Source organism: Pseudochaenichthys georgianus, chromosome 15 (assembly GCF_902827115.2).
Source record: "Pseudochaenichthys georgianus chromosome 15, fPseGeo1.2, whole genome shotgun sequence".
Classification (NCBI taxonomy): domain Eukaryota; kingdom Metazoa; phylum Chordata; class Actinopteri; order Perciformes; family Channichthyidae; genus Pseudochaenichthys; species Pseudochaenichthys georgianus.
Window position 1 is genome coordinate 6,551,554 of NC_047517.1, and position 18,822 is coordinate 6,570,375.

Below are 18,822 nucleotides of genomic sequence, written 5' to 3' on the forward strand. Positions count from 1 at the left end.
AGGATGTACAGATGTCTCTCTCTGGGATTGTAACGAGTACAGCGGGAGGCTCGGAGACTTTGTTGTCATCTGTGTCCGCAGCGCGCACAAGAAGCGCACGTGAAGTGGACGCGTGGCATCAGCGCGAGGGCAGCGGTGATGCGCGAGCCGCCTATATAAGAGCTCCATAATGCCGCTGATCGGTCCTTCATGCACTTGCTGACTGACACCGCCTCTGGAAACACCGTCACTCCGCCTTCACACACAGACACGCTTCCCAACAGCTCCACGCAGGACTTCTCTCACTCGTGCTCCAATGTGTGCAGCTCCAATGTGTGCAACTCTAAAACTTTGTCGAAGAAGAGTCCCAGGGCGCGCGTGATGCTCCACAGCAGCGAGTTTAACGCAGACGACTGCGACTCCACATGAAGTTGTGAGGACAAAGAACACAAACAGGACTCCCCGTCCCCCTCTCTCTGTTAAAGGGTCACCAAGCAAATAGCCTCCACCTTGGGCATGGACAATGGATACTCTGAGTCTGTCAGTGAACGCGGTGTCCTACACGGTGGCGGCTGAGCTCTCCATGGTGGATGACCCCTTTAACGCGCCCGTCCGGGGCATCGCGCCCTGGAACTTCACCGTCCTGGCCGTGCTCATGTTCGTGGTCACCTCGCTCTCTCTGAGCGAGAACTTCATTGTCATGTTTGTAACGTTCAAGTACAAACAGCTGAGAAAGCCCCTCAACTATATCATAGTCAATCTCGCCATCGCGGACTTTCTGGTGTCGCTCATCGGTGGAGTAATAAGTTTCCTGACAAACGCCAAGGGTTATTTCTTCCTTGGGAAGTGGGCTTGTGTCTTGGAAGGGTTTGCTGTTACATATTTTGGTAAGTTTGGGATTTTTTTAATAGTAGATCTGCCTTGTAAAACTATCTTAACTGTTTGAATCATTGATTAGCTGTTTTTAAATGTATTCAAATATGTGTAAAACAGCTCCATGGCACATCCATCTGTGGTGACTTCAACAACTGCTCACAAATTAGGGCATCCGACAGGTAGGTAAAGTGAAAGTGACAGATAATTTCCATTACAGCTGTTATAAAAATAAAATAAAAAAGTTGACCAGTCCAGAATGTCAGTAACTTTGCTCAAATTCATGAAATGAGTACGCCTTGACTTAATAATATTCTACTTAGTGGAGCAGAACAAACATAAATATGGATTTATTTATTTTACAATATATTCTAACTAGTATACTGCTTCTTTACATCTCCACCTCCATAATGCCGCTTTGCAAGTGTTATCTGCATTATACTGTAGGATTATAGCAGCACAAGTGGAAGGATTGTGGACATTAATGTGTACACATCTTATTATAAGCTGTAAAACAAGTTCAGGCATCAATCAAAAGAAGTCACAGTTGTGATATTATGAGCTCATGGTGTAGATTTTTTAAAACCTTCATGATATTTTTTAAGCATGCATACAACAGACTTTTAGTTAAAAGGGCGCAGTGTGAGTCTGTAAGGCAGGATTCAAAGCCATGCTCAGAGCCTTCTAACATACGCAGTGCATGACTTGTCATAACAGTTACGAGCATGTGACCATTCATGTTAGACAGTGGATTTGTGTTTCTCCACTCAGTTCGAAAGGTTACAGGTTCTCAAAGTGGGATCTTGCGTCTGGTAAGTGGCCCGCAGTACATTAAATCAAGAGAAAAGAGAATACTTGGTTCATTTGACAAAGGCGCCCTTATTTAATAAGGTTTGTGAAATCCTATTGTAGGACGTCTGGCAGAATAGGAAGACACAGGATGTGTTTATTACCGACTGTCAAACTGCCACATTTGTAATCATCAGAAAAATCTGAATGTATGATGAATATTCAGATTGTGGTCCTTTGAAAATATGATAAAATCCCTTTATCCCGCCCCCCTATAAAATGTAAATGAATGACAATATCACAAATAGATTTTTTCCAGTTCTTTATTACATTGGGTTTTGTTATTTGAATTCATATCGCCGGGGAAAGACTTTGCACATTGTCACTAACAAACTCAAAATCGTCAAGACAATAACATATTATTATTATTATTATTGTCTTGACGATTTTGAGTTTGTTAGTGGCAATGTGCAAAGTCTTTCCCCGGCGATATGAATTCAAATAACATTGACCATTTTAATGTGTACATGTCCAAGGTCTTACAATCAATATATAGGTAATTGTATAACTATATGTATATATTTAGCAGTTTCAAAAAAGATATAACATTCAGTAATAGCTTTAGCTACAAACGTAGTTGTACTGAAAGACAATATTTAGATGTGTTGTGCAAAATAGAATTATTGGGTGTATGCAGTTGAACAATAAAGCTGAATAAATGAAGAAAATACTGCACACTCTTTATAGATGGATATTCAGCTTAGTATGTGATTTTTACAATCAATGTATACAACATAATTGTGTATCGGGATATCTCGATATATGATCTAATCACAATATGATCTCATTCTTGGATCCTGGTGTTTTGGGTGTAGCGATGCACTTCATTACATATAAAAAAAAAGCTTGATTAAGTGATTAAAAAATGAATGCCTATCAACATTAAACCATATTCTGTCTGTAGGATGAGATGCTGCCACTAAAAGAACCATCTGACGTGATAAATGATCATTGAGGAAGTCAATCAATAGTCCACTGAAGTGAAGCGTTACATCTTCACGGGGCTTCGGGTGGAAAGCCACTTCAATTTCCTTCTTGACAGCAGTTTCAGTGATTGACAGCTGGGTTGCATTGTTATCACCTGTGTGTAGAAGTGTGTGTTAGGGGGATACATGTATATGTGAAGAAATTAGTAGGATAAATGCCCTTATTAATATTCAAGATGAAAGTATTTTTTATGTATGTTTTGATTCTTCTATCTTTGCACACCCTGTGAATAGAACTTGACACAATGGATGTTTTTCAGGGAAAGTACTCTCTTTGAGGTTCTTTTGACCACAAAGCTACAAAAACAACATTCAAGTTGTGGTGTTAATGGTATTATGGTACTTATTACTGTAATTAGGGTCTTCTTTTGTTAGCCCATTAGGAGGCAGCATAATAGCCCCACTAAGGATCCTTAAACTGTTAGCAGTACCATCACTCTGCATAGTACAGTGGAGAAGTGAGATACCATTAGGGAAATTAGGAAATTATTATTATTTATAGATAATTTAAAAAATCCATGTGATAAAAGTGCTTTATAAAAGCAGCAAAAATAAAACACACTTAAATGTTCAGATTTATAAGAAAACAGATATAAAACTATTTGGTGTGGAAAAAACTAAAAAGTGTTGAAAAAAAGGTAGGCTACAGAAAATAAAAACATGTTTTAAATTAAATAAAAGACAGACAGGCTTGGGGAGTAACAGATTACATCCCAACCCAGAAGGCAGATCATAGCTAATTGAAACTCAAGTATCGTGAACACTGATACACACGCTCTAATATTGTGATGCTTATAACTAACCGATCAGATGGTTTGTGATTGTGGCTGCTGAGCACTGACCTCTCCTGCTACTTCAGGGATCGTGGCCCTGTGGTCCCTCACCGTTCTGTCCTTCGAACGGTTCTTCGTAATCTGCCGGCCTCTGGGGAACATCCGTCTGCAAGGGAAGCACGCCATGCTGGGGCTGCTGTTCGTCTGGACCTTCTCCTTCCTCTGCACCTTCCCTCCTGTGCTGGGCTGGAACAGATACACTATCAGCAAGATCGGAACCACGTGTGAGCCTGACTGGTGAGCAATTAGCATTTGATCATCTCCAGGCACGTGCACATATAGACATCAAAGTGGGCTTGAGCCCCTGTACTTTTTCTTCCTCCAGAGAAAGTGCCCTTTTTTAAAATAAATGAATATATATATATTAGGGCTGTCAAGTTAACGCGTTAATAACGCGTTAACGCACATTTTTTTTAACGCCACTAATTATTTTAACGCGATTAACGCATGTGTATTTTTTTTCCTCGGCCGCCCCGTAGTTTCAGAGCGCATCGAGTTTAAAATACCATCTGCTGACAGCCCCGCTCCTGCCGCCCGCTTGTGGCAGACCACACTGGCCATCGGGAGGACCGGGAGGGTGTGTGTAATGTGGCCCGAGCGAGAGAGAGACCTCAAGTGCATTGTTGTTGTTGTTAGCATCTGGTGCTAGCTAGCTGCGCTAACGGATATACGGAGCTGTTTAAATGAAAACAGAGGAGCGACATTTCGCCACAACTGCACCGAGCACTTGACTTTATGCAGGAAGCCAGACAGCGGGACATTGTAGGAGAAGTGAGCACACTCATGATTGCAGCAACATGATTGCAGCAACATGATTGCAGCGTCCAGGCAGCTCCCGTTCGAGCATATATGCCTTGAGTTGCACATAGCTCCAACGATCCAACACACACACACACACACACACACACACACACACACACACACACACACACACACACACACACACACACACACACACACACACACACACACACACACACACACACACACACACACACACACACACACACACACACACACACACACACACACACACACACACACACACACACCCCCCATTTGTATTGTATGAGAGAGGTTCCAGGTTGAATTGAGGCGAATATTTGTAATGTTCAGAGGTTGTTGTTTAATATTCATGAGAATATTTGTCATTGTTCAAATGATAATAAACATTAGCATAAAGCATATTTGTCCACTCATATGTTGATAGGAGTATTAAAAACGTATTATTATAAATATTCCTCTAAGGTACATTTAGAACAGATAAAAAATGTGCGATTAATTTGCGATTAATCGCGATTAACTATGGACAATCATGCGATTAATCACGATTAAATATTGTAATCGACTGACAGCCCTAATATATATATATATATATATATATATATATCTACTGCTGTTTCTGCACAGTTTCCCTTTCCAAAAAGATATTGATTGAATAAAAAAATATATATATCAGGTCAGGAGATTAGACTGTGAAGTTCCGATGCTCTCTCTCTCTCTCTCTACCCTCCCTCCCTCCACGTCTCGCGCATATCGGCAGTCACTTCTGACAGACAGGTAGCAGTCCCACTTTACTGTCCCATGTCATGCCGGCTTTTTCTGGCTTGTCTGAAGGTGAGTGATGATGAATAAATTACTAAACTGCCAGTGCCTCGAGTTTACAGCTAATTAGCCAAAAGACAAAAACAAATTAAGTTAGGTAGGCTACTAGCTAATGGATAAGTTAGCTCAAGGTTTAGCTAAGGCAATTTATCATGGGCATACAGGCTAATGTAGCCTATACTGTACTTAAGGGGAGACAGACACTAAAGGTGAATACAGTAAAATGTGTATCTAATAACATCATCACAATCGCCACATTCATATGCAAATTAGGCTTTAACTAGTACACTAGTAATAAAGTACTATCTTATCTCTTATCTTAATTTAAATGCGCTAATGTGCATGCAGTGACCAAGGCATTGCAGGTGAACAAGATCAAACTAAAAACAAACTAAAAAACATATCAGTGATATCACCTCACAACTTCCCCAGATAGTTACTTACGTCAAGTCAGCATTTTCCCCTGAAATGTTATGTTTAAATATGCAGATCTTTAAATCTATAGATGAATTCAGACATGGTAGTAAAACAAACACCATTTATGTGTTTTTTGGAAGTTTTCTTTCCACTAGAGTGAAAGAAAACATGAAAGTAAAATAGACGAAAATAACAAAATGTACAAGTTCGTGAAAAAACGATCTTTTTGCCTGTAATCTCCTTAAACAGTAACTTCATAATTTGTATTGTTGGCTGCTCATTTAATAACTATTAATTGTACTAGTTTGTTGTCTGCTCTTGTGCATAGTGAATACTAAAGAAGACCATTGTCTCTGTGTTAACTGACTATTTTGTAGAATTCTGTTGAGTATTAAACAATTGCGTGAGTGTGAGAGTATTAAAATAAATTGGTCAGTAAACCAGAGATGTGCAACTATATTTAACTTTTTGTTTTAAAACATTTTTTTAATAAGTGATTTTGGGAAGTGCCCTTTTTCTCACTTGAGCTCCTGCCTCCCAAAAGGTCTGTGCACGTCCCTGATCATCTCTGTAAACAGCTGCTGTATTACTGTAGTAAAGTGTCAATTCTCCTAAATCTCCCCTAACCCACATCATAGACGCTTTATCTTGCAATGTAATAGTTACTGGGCCCAATGAAAACTGAAGACTGATATTCTTTCTGCAATAACATGTTGTTGTATGACTTTTCAAACATTATTTTAAGTGGTACAGAACACACCAGACAGGTATTCAGAAATCAGGTTTTACATTAGAAGTAAACTTTAAACCTTCGACCACTAGGGGGCATCACAAGGAACTCTAAGGTTCAGATTTCAACTGAAACGTAAGTGCAAATAATTTATTTATTATGAATTAAATAACAGTCACAGGATTGGCAGGCAGTAAAGCAGAGACGTAGGTATAAGCAAAGGTTAGCAGAAAACTAAGGGAGCAGTTTGTTTAAACAAAAGCCACAAAGAGGAACACACCGGGAGGGCACAGGGATCATGGGCAGCACATCCAAAGCGAACATGAGGAATAATCCAAATACAGAGACAGGAAGAATGGACAACAAAACAGAGATGCCACAGGAGGAGAACCATTTTCTAAATACCACACAGAACCGATCATGACAAGAACCAGTCTACATAATAATTGCCTTAGAAGTTACTATGCAGAAGTGGAATACACTATGCCACCTAGCTTGTATCCATAGATCAATACAACTGATTATCAATTATACATGTACATAATCACTACCTCTAATATAGATTTTAGATGACAAAAAAGGGCAAAGCTCAGACATGAACTAAAAGTGGACGCTGCTGCAGGTGCAACATCGCGCTAAAGGATGACTGCTATGATGGGTGATGATCCTCGTTCCTTTTGGTTAGTGTGGTTCTCCTGCATCTCTCATCTTGTGGCAGTCCCTGCAGGCAAACAGTCCTGCAGGCTGCTGGAGCTTCATACCCGCACACGTTAACTGTTTTTCTATTGATTGTAGCCTTTAAATCAGCTGGGAGTAGGTTGACAAGAGAAGCCGCTGTAATGTCAAACGTGGGGGCAGGGGATGGCTTTGCAGCTTGTTTGTGCAAAATAGAGACCAGGGTATCCCCTGCAGGGAATGTGGACAGATCTGAAGTCTGATTGGTTTTAATAACCACCAACTACAATATAGATTGAGTCTGTTTGAAACAGTTCATCACAATAATAAAGACAAGATGCCGTCCTGGCAAATGCTGTTAAATGCATCAATTACTTGATCTGAGTTGTTGTGGCTGTATTGATGAGGTCACAGCAATCTCAGAATTCCTGTTGCTGGCAATTATGGGTGAATCCCAGACTTATTTAGTCCATTTTATTTTACTACGCCTGGGTTTTGGCCAGTAGTCATTGTAGTGGGCTGGTCTTAGCTACGTTAGCTTAGCTTTGAGCTAGCTTGCTTCCACCTCATCTTGCAGTGGTTGCACTCATAGATCTACACTCTGTTTTCCACCGCTGTCTCTCTGCAGTTACTGAGCGACTCCGTATTTTAGAGGTGGACCATCCAATGAGCACACTGCCAATCGCAGATAGATTTATCCCAGCTTGAACGGTAGATGTTTTGGGGTTGATCACCTCATATCTAAGTGGAGTTGAGCCTGTAACATTACGATAAGAACGTAAAAGAGGCTGAAACGACCATAACACAGGGGGGAACTACAGTGTTGGATGACCATTCTCTGTGGGTTCCCCAATACAAGTGACACCTTTACGATACACAACATTTGACCCATTCTTAGTAGAAAAATATGAACAAACAAACTCCTTATCCGCTCCACGAGCTTCATCTTGAGACTCTTTTAACCAAACCAGATTTGAACCTTTTGCTAAGGTTCCACGTGCATACACACCTGGCACACAAGGAGATACAGATGGTCTTTCCACCTGCCCTGTGGCTCATATCTATCATACTGCGACAGATGTATTATCTGGAACTGTGTGAAAGAGTCTTATGGGAAAAGTCAAGACACAGGTTGGATTTGAGCTCAGGGTGTTATCTGAATAATTCTATTTAGGTGCATTTATCAAAGATGTGAATATAGAGGGCTCAGAGTCTCCTCAAGTCCAGTGAGGAACCCATTTCTCAGATGAAGCAATGAACAGATCACATAAGGAAACCCCCATCACATTGATGACCTGCTCCACCCTGACTGCATACTGCATGTGTCAGAAAACATCTTGTAAACCGTAGGAGCGAGACACCGTACAGGTGTTCGAGGTACTCATTGCGGCCACATGCACAGCCTGATGTATTCCAAAATCCTCGTTTATGCTCATCTTTTTATCTCAGGATACAATTATTGATGCATTAAAGATGTATCAAAGCTGGAAAAGGAGCAGCTAGTTTGAATGACTTTGTATACTGCAGGGTAGCTGGTGGATTTACTCCAGGTGGAACTAAAGTCTGATTTAATACTTGATTATATTTCACATCATTCATCCACATCTGTGAAGTAACTAAAGGTATTAAATACATGTAGTGGAGTAAAAGTACACCATTTACCTCTGAATTAAAGTGGGGTAGAAGTACAAAGTAGCAAAACATTTAAATACTCAAGTAAAGTACAACTCTCTCAAATTGTAGTACAGTACTTGTTTACATTTTCTTTACTTTACACCACTTCCCCAATTATTGGCAGTTTTCCTGAATATTCAGGATTATGTTGTGCCGTTATACCTGACAACTCGTCTTTTAACCACAGCATAGCCCTGGCCACGTGCCTGAATTATTGTGTTTGTTATTTGGACAGTCTCGCAAATCTCCATGCATCATGAAGTACTATTTTGCACATGATAATAAATTCATGAGGTCTGAGGTGTGAATCCATCCATCACAAACATGTGCAGGCCACACTTCCCTGGTTCTACGATGACTAAGATGCAGGCACACAAAACACACACACACACACAAAACGCACACACACACACGCACACAAAACGCACACACACACACACGCACATTTCCAGGTAGTTCCTTACACTTTCATCTCGAGCTTGTTTCCTTAGGTAATCTCATGTCAATACATTATTAAACTAAATTGCTGGGCACCCTGATTGTGTCCCAGATATTTGTTTCATCTTTGAAATGTCCCTTTCAATTGAAGATCAAATTAGGTGCAAAACTGTAATCTTTTTTTTCCAGACAGATAAAAGCCTCTGAATGTCAAACTATTTTCACAGACAGCTCATAGCTGGGATTTGGTTCTCAAAAGAGACACAACATGTTGTCAAACAAACGGTGTGGTTGTTTGCTGTCTGTCTGCACCCTTCTATTGAACCATCCATATTTATTTGTATTTATAGGTCACTAAGTGAGGCTATAGCTGCAACCAACATTTATTCCATCAACGATTTTCTAGATTATTTCATTGGCTATTGACTAATCTATAAATTGAATAATCGTTGCTCTATTCACTACATGTAACTATTTGTTGACTGATATCCGTAGCACAATCTGAATGTTAACATGTTGGTTCTCCGTCTCTGCACAGGTATTCCACCAACATGATAGATCACAGCTACATCATCACTTTCTTCGCCACCTGCTTCATTCTTCCTCTTGGAGTTATATTCTTCTGCTATGGAAAGCTCCTGCGGAAGCTCAAGAAGGTACGTATGAGTTCTAACACGACACAAATGGAAATCATTAGTTTATAAATGCTGCTCAGACTTTCATTCATGTTGAGGTCTTTTGTGAAATGCATTCAAATTGTCAAATTATAAACCAATCGACACATTGGTTGCTTAATTATGCTAATATTACCAAATAAGTGCCATAGGGTATATTCAGGTCAATTGCTTTAGTTTGAAAATGTGAGAGCCTGAAGAATTGAAGTCAGCAGCAGAGACCAGAAGAAATCAGCCTCCAGTAGTGTGCTTATTCCCAGAACAAATGACCATATCTTCACTTCTAAAAGGGTTACATTAATAATCTTTTTTCTCAAAGCAAGGTTACACCCGTGAGTTGGATGAAGAAGTGTCAGAATCAATATAGATGTTTTTATTTTAAAGTAAATTCAGATTGAACACAGTAATAAAATGTAAATTATTGTGTCCGTCCAAAAAAAAGAAGTTACTTATAGTGAAAACCACCCTTGACTGATGGGATGGTAGACTAAAGGCTTTAGGAATCCAGACTACAACATATAATAACTACCCTGTATCAAGATTGATGCAAAACAAGTGACATTTGACCTTTTTAGAGAGATTTAGCAACATATCTGGGTGGATTTGACCTATCTCTGGCCCCCCTTGCTCGATTTTTCTGATTGACCTGTCTTTCTAACCGTCAGAGCCGAATCGAGGGGAACTCCCACATACTCCTTATTTGGTAATGTTTGTGTGTGAGACTGACGCATAGCAAAAACCGGAAGCTGTGATAACTCTGGTGGCTACCATTAGCAGCTAACTTTTACTCTCCGATTTTTACATAAAAATGGAATTATGGATTATAAATTAAAAAATTATTCCACAGAAACATTATCAACCTATGGATTAACCGATTCAGCCACGTTGAAATGCTGATTTACACTTTCCCAATGTAAGTCGATGGGGAGATGTATTATACTTTATTATTGTATTATACGTTACTCCCTAAACTGGAAAAGAGAGCCCATTCTTCTCTGATTGGTTAACTGGCCGGCTCTGTTGTGATTGAGAGACTCCCTCTGGATTTCTGCTTTGCAGACCATTGGCATGCACACAAACGTATCTAACACACTACAGGGAACACCCCCCAAAAGCTAAACAGGGCCCCTTTACCCTAGAAATATCAGTTAATGTTGGCCAGTCCTCCTGTCTTTACAGCATGTTTACCCCCATGGTCAATGTGAATACACTGGCTTTGAAATAAAGCTGCAGATGATATTTGTTACTCTATAAAGAGACACATTTGAGATGTTTGTTTTCAACTCCAACCCTTAAACTAGAATGACTTACATTTTCATTGTTCATGCATAAAGGGGCAACACTTTGACATCACAACTATTTCATAAAAGGTTGCACTAAAAATGAGCAAATTCCCATTTAATTGGCAGCTGCACATTTGTTGTTACTTTCTGTAAATGCACTCACAGTACATTAAGAAGCTGGAAAGATTAATAAAGCCTGACTTCAGTCACAATCAAGCTGCGCAGAAAAACATTTAAAAGCCAAATTCATAGTTCCCTGTGGAGCTTTTATTTTATTTTTGGAAAATGAACACTATTTATACAGACAGGCGATTACTGTTGGTATGGTCCTGTTGAAATCGTAATAAAATAGCTGAAGCATTCCTTATTTTTGCAGCGCAGAACCCAGGGGTTCTGTATATTGCGTCATCAGGAGCCTACAACGTGATGACATCATTTTGATACCTTGCGAAATTCCGTGACAGCACGTAGTTGCGCCAGAGATTGCTCCCACAATAAAATAGTGGATTCCATATCATTGAATATGAATAGATGGTGACCTGTCTTTAAAACCGAAACTTGTTGAAAGTGTAAGAAATAGTAGCCTCAGAGTTGTTTCAAATGCCAAATATAATAATATTACATTTGAGTTGGATAATTCAGTTATTGGCATAATAAAATAAAACAATTTGGTACAAGTATCAGCTTTTAAATCAGTACTTTTCTCCCCTCTAGCCTGTCTTAATTACAGTGACATATAGCTTTTCGTGGTTCTGTTCCCCCAGGTGTCTCATGGTCGTCTGGCCACTGCCAGGAAGCCTGAGAGGCAGGTGACCCGCATGGTGGTGATGATGATCGTGGCCTTCATGGTGGGCTGGACGCCGTACGCAGCCTTCTCCATCCTGGTCACAGCGTGTCCAACCATCCATATTGACCCCAGGATGGCTGCCATCCCTGCCTTCTTTTCCAAGACAGCTGCTGTCTACAACCCAGTCATCTATGTCTTCATGAACAAACAGGTAACTGAGAGTTGAAATGTCAGAAACAAATACTACCTAACTCTGACATTTCGATCATGTTTGCTTGGTTTATTTGAGTATTTTTCGCAGTGTCAATAAGCAATGTAAAGGGAAAGTCCATTCCTCTTTCTCTAGTGGAGTGTGTAGTAGATGAAAGCTGCTGCAGAATACTGAGACGGTTTTTTTCTGTTGTTGGGTGTTAGCTTGTCTCTCAATAATGCATGGTGTATGAATAAATGAAACATGAAATCCAGAGAGTACAATTGTCCATGCGTGGCTCTGTTAAAAAAGACATTAGCCACCTATGGTATGCTTGTGAGGCTTGCAGTTCTTCATGGCATTTACATTGTGCTGTCTAGCTCCTTCCTAGTGTAAGTGAGACACACTGGGTTTTATGAAGCATGGAAAATAGAACCACCTTCCCACAAGATTCATCCATCCATCTTCTCCCACTTATCCGTGGTCGGGTCGCGGGGGTAGCAGTTGACATGGGTATATCTTGAAAGGCTTTTAATTGGAAAATACTTCTTAAATGTCAAGGTAATCTATTTTAGACTAAATGAATTCTTACGAAGAAAATAATTGTTTTTATTGGGAACAAAACAATATATCCTTATATATGTTAAACGTCCTTACTGCCATAAAACATGTTTGCTGCAAACCCCATTATTCAAAAGATATATTTGTTCTGTTGGCATGCCTAGAAAGGCACCAGGATGTGTGTTTTACAATACTTCAGGACTCAGAACAGAATGCATGCCCAACAAGTGCCCTGTCTCAGGAGTCTATGGCTGTTATGTGAATGCTGTATTTATCAGGATCAACAGAGTGGGACAGTTGTATCCTCCTCTTCACCTTAAATGGACCAAACTGTCTCAAAACACTGATGCTCCGAAGGGCTGACTGCTTGTGGAAAGCTGGACTCAGCAACTTTACTTCTTTTAGTATCTCCGGTAAACATGAGCATGCGGTGTCCAATTAACTCTTGTCACATTGGTTTTCTTTACCTTACACTGCATTTTGGCCTCTCCTTTTTTTATATATCATCATGTGAAGCTACATTTTAACTTCATGTGAAGCTGAAGTTCTTTAGTACGACCTTTTCATGTAAACATGTACCCTGCCATGTTCTCACAGGGCTCCATTGTCTTTGCAAGTGTTTATTCTACATGACAGGTCTTTATGTTTTCAATAGCTTATTTTAGTCCAGCCAGCGCAACATTAAAACTGTCCATTCCATCACCATTTATGCCTAGCATGCAATTTAAAGTGTTCTATTTTCAGATAGGGATATGGAAGTCCTACTATATGTGCCTGGCACGATGTCTAGAACAGACATTCCTTTCAGGGAGATGAATGCATTCCACATGTCCATCAGATTGCCCTACTTTTGGGCTGCACTCACTGTTGACAAACATCATATAGTGTCTCCAATAAGACATTGACTGGATGTTAATAAGGACACCTATGCAGCTTCAGCCAAACTGTTGTTCTTCTACACTTATTGTGCCTATTGAAGCCAGCCAACTTCCAGTGCTTGATTGCAACATCGCTCTCCGTTCCGAGTTACATAACAGTGTGAGGCCAACCAGAGTCTCAAGGGATTCCCATAATACATGTCGGGTGCTACTTAAGCAGCATGTTATACTTAGGGAGGCAGCCTCTTGGAATCTCTAGGAGGTCAAAAGGTCACATATGACACATAACGCACATTACATAACACTAAGGTTGGATAGATAGGAAACAGTGCTTTGATGTGGAAGGGGAAATTTGAATGGTCAAATGTGAGAAAGCGTACTTTATTATCCTCTCGCTGCCCTAGGTTGAGTTTGTGAAACTCCTAGCATTACATAGCAACCATGATGATCATTGGAATTTTCACGCTCACATATTTTTCAGATTATATAGGTAATCAAGCAAGTAAGCTAGCATGTGGCTAGCTTGGCTGACATATTGCTGGAATGCAGGCCAACAAAAAGAAAAAAGAGCACTGTTACAGTATATGTAGCTGTGCAATAATTAAAGCTGCTTGGAAGTGAAAGAACTGAAATCGGAAATATTTACAGCCCCATTAATATCCCAAACCTGCAATGCAGAAATGCACCATGACCGTGGCGGAGGAACACCTATGGGATAATGTCCTTACAACATCAATGCCTGTGTACTTTGATATTTTTCACAAAATGAAAAGTTATCACATAAGCACTCTGTACTCTTTGCATAGTTAATCGTACAATATTTCGTTTTCTGCCTCAATCAAAAAAAAATTACATGTTACTAAAAATGGTTGCTGATCGCTGTGCTCAAAGTCCAAATTATTTAAATTCTGAAATCGATTGGCGCTGACCTTCCGTCGCACAACCATTTAGCTAACAGCATAAGGCGGCACAAGCTAGCAAAGGAGGTAACCATAGAAACAAAACAAAACTAACTGACTAGATCATGTGAAGGCAGCTTGAAGGCAGAATTGATACCAAATCTTTTTCATTACTTTCACCCAGCGGCAGGTTGCAGCATCAACAGTATGTGCATGATCCCACAGGAATGTAGTGCCTGACAGTAACCCAAGGTTTAATTCAATGTTTCCACAGACTGTGCCACTCTGCTGTACATTTCATATGCTGTGCTAACGACGGCTGGCCTATTTTTCGTAGTAAAAGCTTTTTCCCCAGCATTCTCTTTTAATCTTTTCATGCTTTATTTAGTCAAAGATTAAAAAAAATGAAGGCCGACTTAAGGTTGCATAGGTTAGGGATTAGGACACAATCGCAGAGTATCATTCTGAATGCTGAGCTTACTCTTGCCTATGCCCAGAACAAAAGTACATTCCCAACACTGGGGGCTACCAAGCTATCATCACCCAAATAAACGGGGGAAAAAACAGCCACAGGCATATAGATTTCTGTTCAAGCAGCGTATTACGGCCCGTATTTATGTTTTTGTTAGACAGAAGCCTCTAGTGGCGGTAGTTGTTATGTCTGAATCAATGGAGAAAGTAGAAAAGTTTGTACGTAAATAGGTCACACTCTATGTGACTACAACGCGTGCTAAAGTAAGAATCAAACGTACTCTTTTTAAAGCCCAAACCCCGATCCTATTTTAACCTATCCAAGCAAAAACAATTTTAAACTTAGAATACAATGGTCACCTGTTTAAAACTGCCACCCTGCTAGCCTTTTCCCATTTTAGCTCAGACTGTTATATGTCAATTTGGGAGTCATCGCTAACCACCTATTCTGCTGTTTAGGTATGATGATGTGGTCAGCATAGCAGTGATTAAGTAAATAATGCAGGCGTATGATTGAAATTGGTGTCGCCATTCTTGTGACAATCTAGAATCAGCTTTAAACTGTTGCAGATTGAATTATTGTGTGTTTCCTGTTATTCCTGTTGCCTTTGGGGTAACATATAATTACCATATTCCCTCAATGGTAGTGTATTAAAAGCTATATTTTTCAATATTGGTGGGATTTATACAATAATAATACATTTTATTTTAGGTGCCTTTCATGACACTCAAGGACACCATACGATTTGTTAAAAAATAAAACGCTAATAGGCAACAGCACACGATAAAAACACAAACAGGAAATCATGGATGGGACAATCAAGTGGACACAAATGAAACATATAATGGGGAGCACTACAGTGAGTAGGCAGATTTGAACAGATGGGTTTTTAATTGGGATTTGAATATGGTGATTGTGTCTGACTGTCGGATGTGCGAGGGGAGGGAGTTCCAGAGTCTGGGAGCAGTGCAGCTAAAAGCCTGAGAACCCATGGTGACGAGGCGTGGGGACGGCTAGCAGACCAGCAGAAGTCCTTGGTGTAAGAGGTTTAACAGCTCATTTAGCGTCCCAGAGTGAACAAAGCCATTCACACTTTTTTCATGAGATCAGAGGTTTTACTGCCACTCTTTGAAAGCATTACTGATTTGAGGGGAGCAGTTAGGAGGCTTGCGTGTTAAATTAGACAGGTCATTAAGGGTCAGGAATCACGAGTTCTCCCTGGGGCATGAGGGTGTGAGGTCCACTCTGAAAAACGATCAATGAGTGTTTTAAATGTAAAGCTAAGTGGAAACCAATGATTCTGTGGCTATTTTTTGCTAGCAGCTAACTTTTACTCTCCGATTTTGTAAAAGTTGTCTGGTTGAAAAGGGCTATGTGAAGAACAGCTTTTGACAGGCCTTGCCACTTCCATCTCTTATTTTTTCTGTTTGTTAATAATTGATTCCTAGAGTAAGTGTTGTGATTTTCAAGAGAGAGCTAGGCTAGCTTTCCTCCTACCTCAATGCTGGCTAGCTTTTCCCCTGCCTCCAAACTATGCGAAACTATAATCTGAATGTTTTGTCATTAGAGTTTTTCCCGAAATCTTGCATTATTCTTTTACAGACATTTTTCATGTACGTAAACATAACCCCTAAAACAATGTAAGTGCAACATTATTATTTTAGCTGACTGCTCCTAATTCTCTTGTTTTCTGTCCAGTTCAGGAAGTGCCTCATGCAGCTCTTCTGTGGCAAAGGGACTATCCCAGACAGCCACCTGAACCCGACCTCAGAGCGACCTGGGATTACTGCAGACAGTCAAACAGGAGAAATGTCGGCCATTGCAACTCGCATCCCCGTGGGGGGCAACAGATCTGATGATTCTCCTACCGACTGTGGCTCATTAGTCCAGCTGCCGATCGCAGAGAACAAAGTGTGTCCAATGTAAAGAAACCCTCATACCTATATGTGTTCTCCTACCCCCAAAATCCATAATAAGCTTCTGTGATAGATTCAGTGTGATTCAAAAACTGTCGGGACAAAGACAGAACTGTTTTCAGATGTTGGGGAGATGGAGGATAAAGTATTAACAATTGTCAACTCTTAAAGGGTTTCCACGGTTGATGATTATTGCACTTTAAAAAAAAAAAAGTTCACTTACAATTCGGAACGGATACCAAACACTAGCATGTTTTTCGATTATTCAGTTTTTGATTTTTAAATGAGGTGGCCAGGAGGAACTCTACAGGCAGAAATGCTCAGAGATTTACCAGCCATATATCTTGTAAATATTTGCCTGCCAGATGCTCCGTCCACTTATTGAAAACTATCTTAGATGTTCTATTGACCTCTTTGCGCACCTGCTAGTTTGCCACATTAGAGGGTACTTGATTCAACTTTTATATCCCAATGATAAAAAGAGTCTGCTGAACACGCAAACCTTGACATCTTTAAGTAGAGGGCTAGCCAGCTCTTAGAAACCACAGTGCATCCAGCCTTTCATCTCGTCCTTGCATTCTCCTTTGAAGGCCTGTGATGGGGCCTGCAGAGAAAGTGATGTTTTTCTATACTCTGGCATCTTCACTCATCTCTGCAGGACAAGAGGACGGAGCAGCACTCTTCTAAATTTGGATACTTTTACTGTTTAGAGTTTGGTTCAAAGCTTTCATCGCTAGTGAAGACGGTCAGTGGGACTTGGAGATGCAAATCTCCTGTTGCCTCTGAACAATATATGTATGAAGTGCCAGCAGGGGATCAACACACACACACACACACACACACACACACACACACACACACACACACACACACACACACACACACACACACACACACACACACACACACACACACACACACACACACACACACACACACACTTTCCTCTAGAGCTTGTTTCCTTAGGTAATCTCATGTAAATTACATAATTAGACTAAATTGCTGGGCGCCGCGACCCTGATTGTGTCCCAGATATTTGTTTCATCTGTGAAATGTCCCTTTAATTGAAGATCAAATTAGGTGCAAAACTGTAATCTTTTTTTCCGGCCAGATAAAAGCCTCTGAATGTCAAGATGACATTTCACAGACAGCTCATAGCTGGGAAATTATTTGGTTCTTAAAAGAGACACACAAGTGTTATCAAACAAACAGTTTGGTTGTCTGCTGTCTGTCTGCACCCTTCTATTGATCCATCAATATCTATTTTTATTTATAGGTCACTAAGTGAGGCTATAGCTGCAACCAACAATTATTCCATCATCTAGATTATTTATATATGTATATCACACATGTGTACATACACAACAATTGCTGTTCACTGCCTGTATTATGCTCTCTATTGGCACTGCGATGATACAATGTACCAATAAATATCCTAGCACAAGAGTGGCTTAGCTAAGCAGCCATGAACAACGGCAATGAGTAGAGGCCATCATAATCGCAGGTTTAACAGTAATATATTAGCTAAATACTGTCGCAAAGATAAACACTTCACCGTTGTAGTGTGTTAACATGTCTTCTACTTTGTGGTGCATGTTTGTTGACTATTATATTTGTCAAGACACTGGTATTTTCTCTATGCTGTCTGTTTGAAATGTACTCAGTGTGTATCATGTTTTGCCAGTTTGCTTTATGTAAGATTTAGATTTCTTTAAGAACCAATGTATCTGTACCAAATTACTTGACGTGATGCTTTGATACAGTTAGCATACTGACATGAGACCATCATGAGGACGACTGGCTACTCAGCGGCAATGAAACTTGTTAAATATGAAAAAAAACTATTATTAGAACTTTATGGAACTTGACCTGCATTGATCAGTTTTATTTGATTGGCAAAATTCCTCTGTGAAGTGAAAAAGTGGCTGAAAAAGGAAAGTTATCACCCTATACAGTTGTACACTTTTAGCTCCTGATAAACTGATGTACTGTAGGTTCAGTCTCACAGATCTTTTCAACCACATTTATGCAGCTTCTAGCTGTTTTCAGCTAACAAATCTTAAATAAACAAATGAATGCCACTATTCCAGCAGCAAAAGGTGC

General features: G+C 40.0%; 1 protein-coding gene across 2 annotated transcripts; it reads left to right on the plus strand.

The window, feature by feature from the left end:
- Nucleotides 1–220: 220 nt before the first annotated feature.
- On the plus strand, nt 221–17,520 carry valopa (vertebrate ancient long opsin a). Of its 2 annotated transcripts, none has more exons than XM_034101100.2 (5): nt 221–866; nt 3,547–3,757; nt 9,598–9,715; nt 11,781–12,014; nt 16,502–17,520. In XM_034101100.2, exons 1-5 carry the CDS (start codon nt 503–505, stop codon nt 16,727–16,729), a joined length of 1,155 nt encoding a protein of 384 aa, XP_033956991.1. In that variant the 5' UTR covers nt 221–502; the 3' UTR covers nt 16,730–17,520. The 2 variants fall into 2 exon arrangements, with proteins under 2 accessions (XP_033956991.1, XP_033956992.1); XM_034101101.1 differs by having other exon boundaries at nt 16,507–16,731.
- Nucleotides 17,521–18,822: the final 1,302 nt, after the last annotated feature.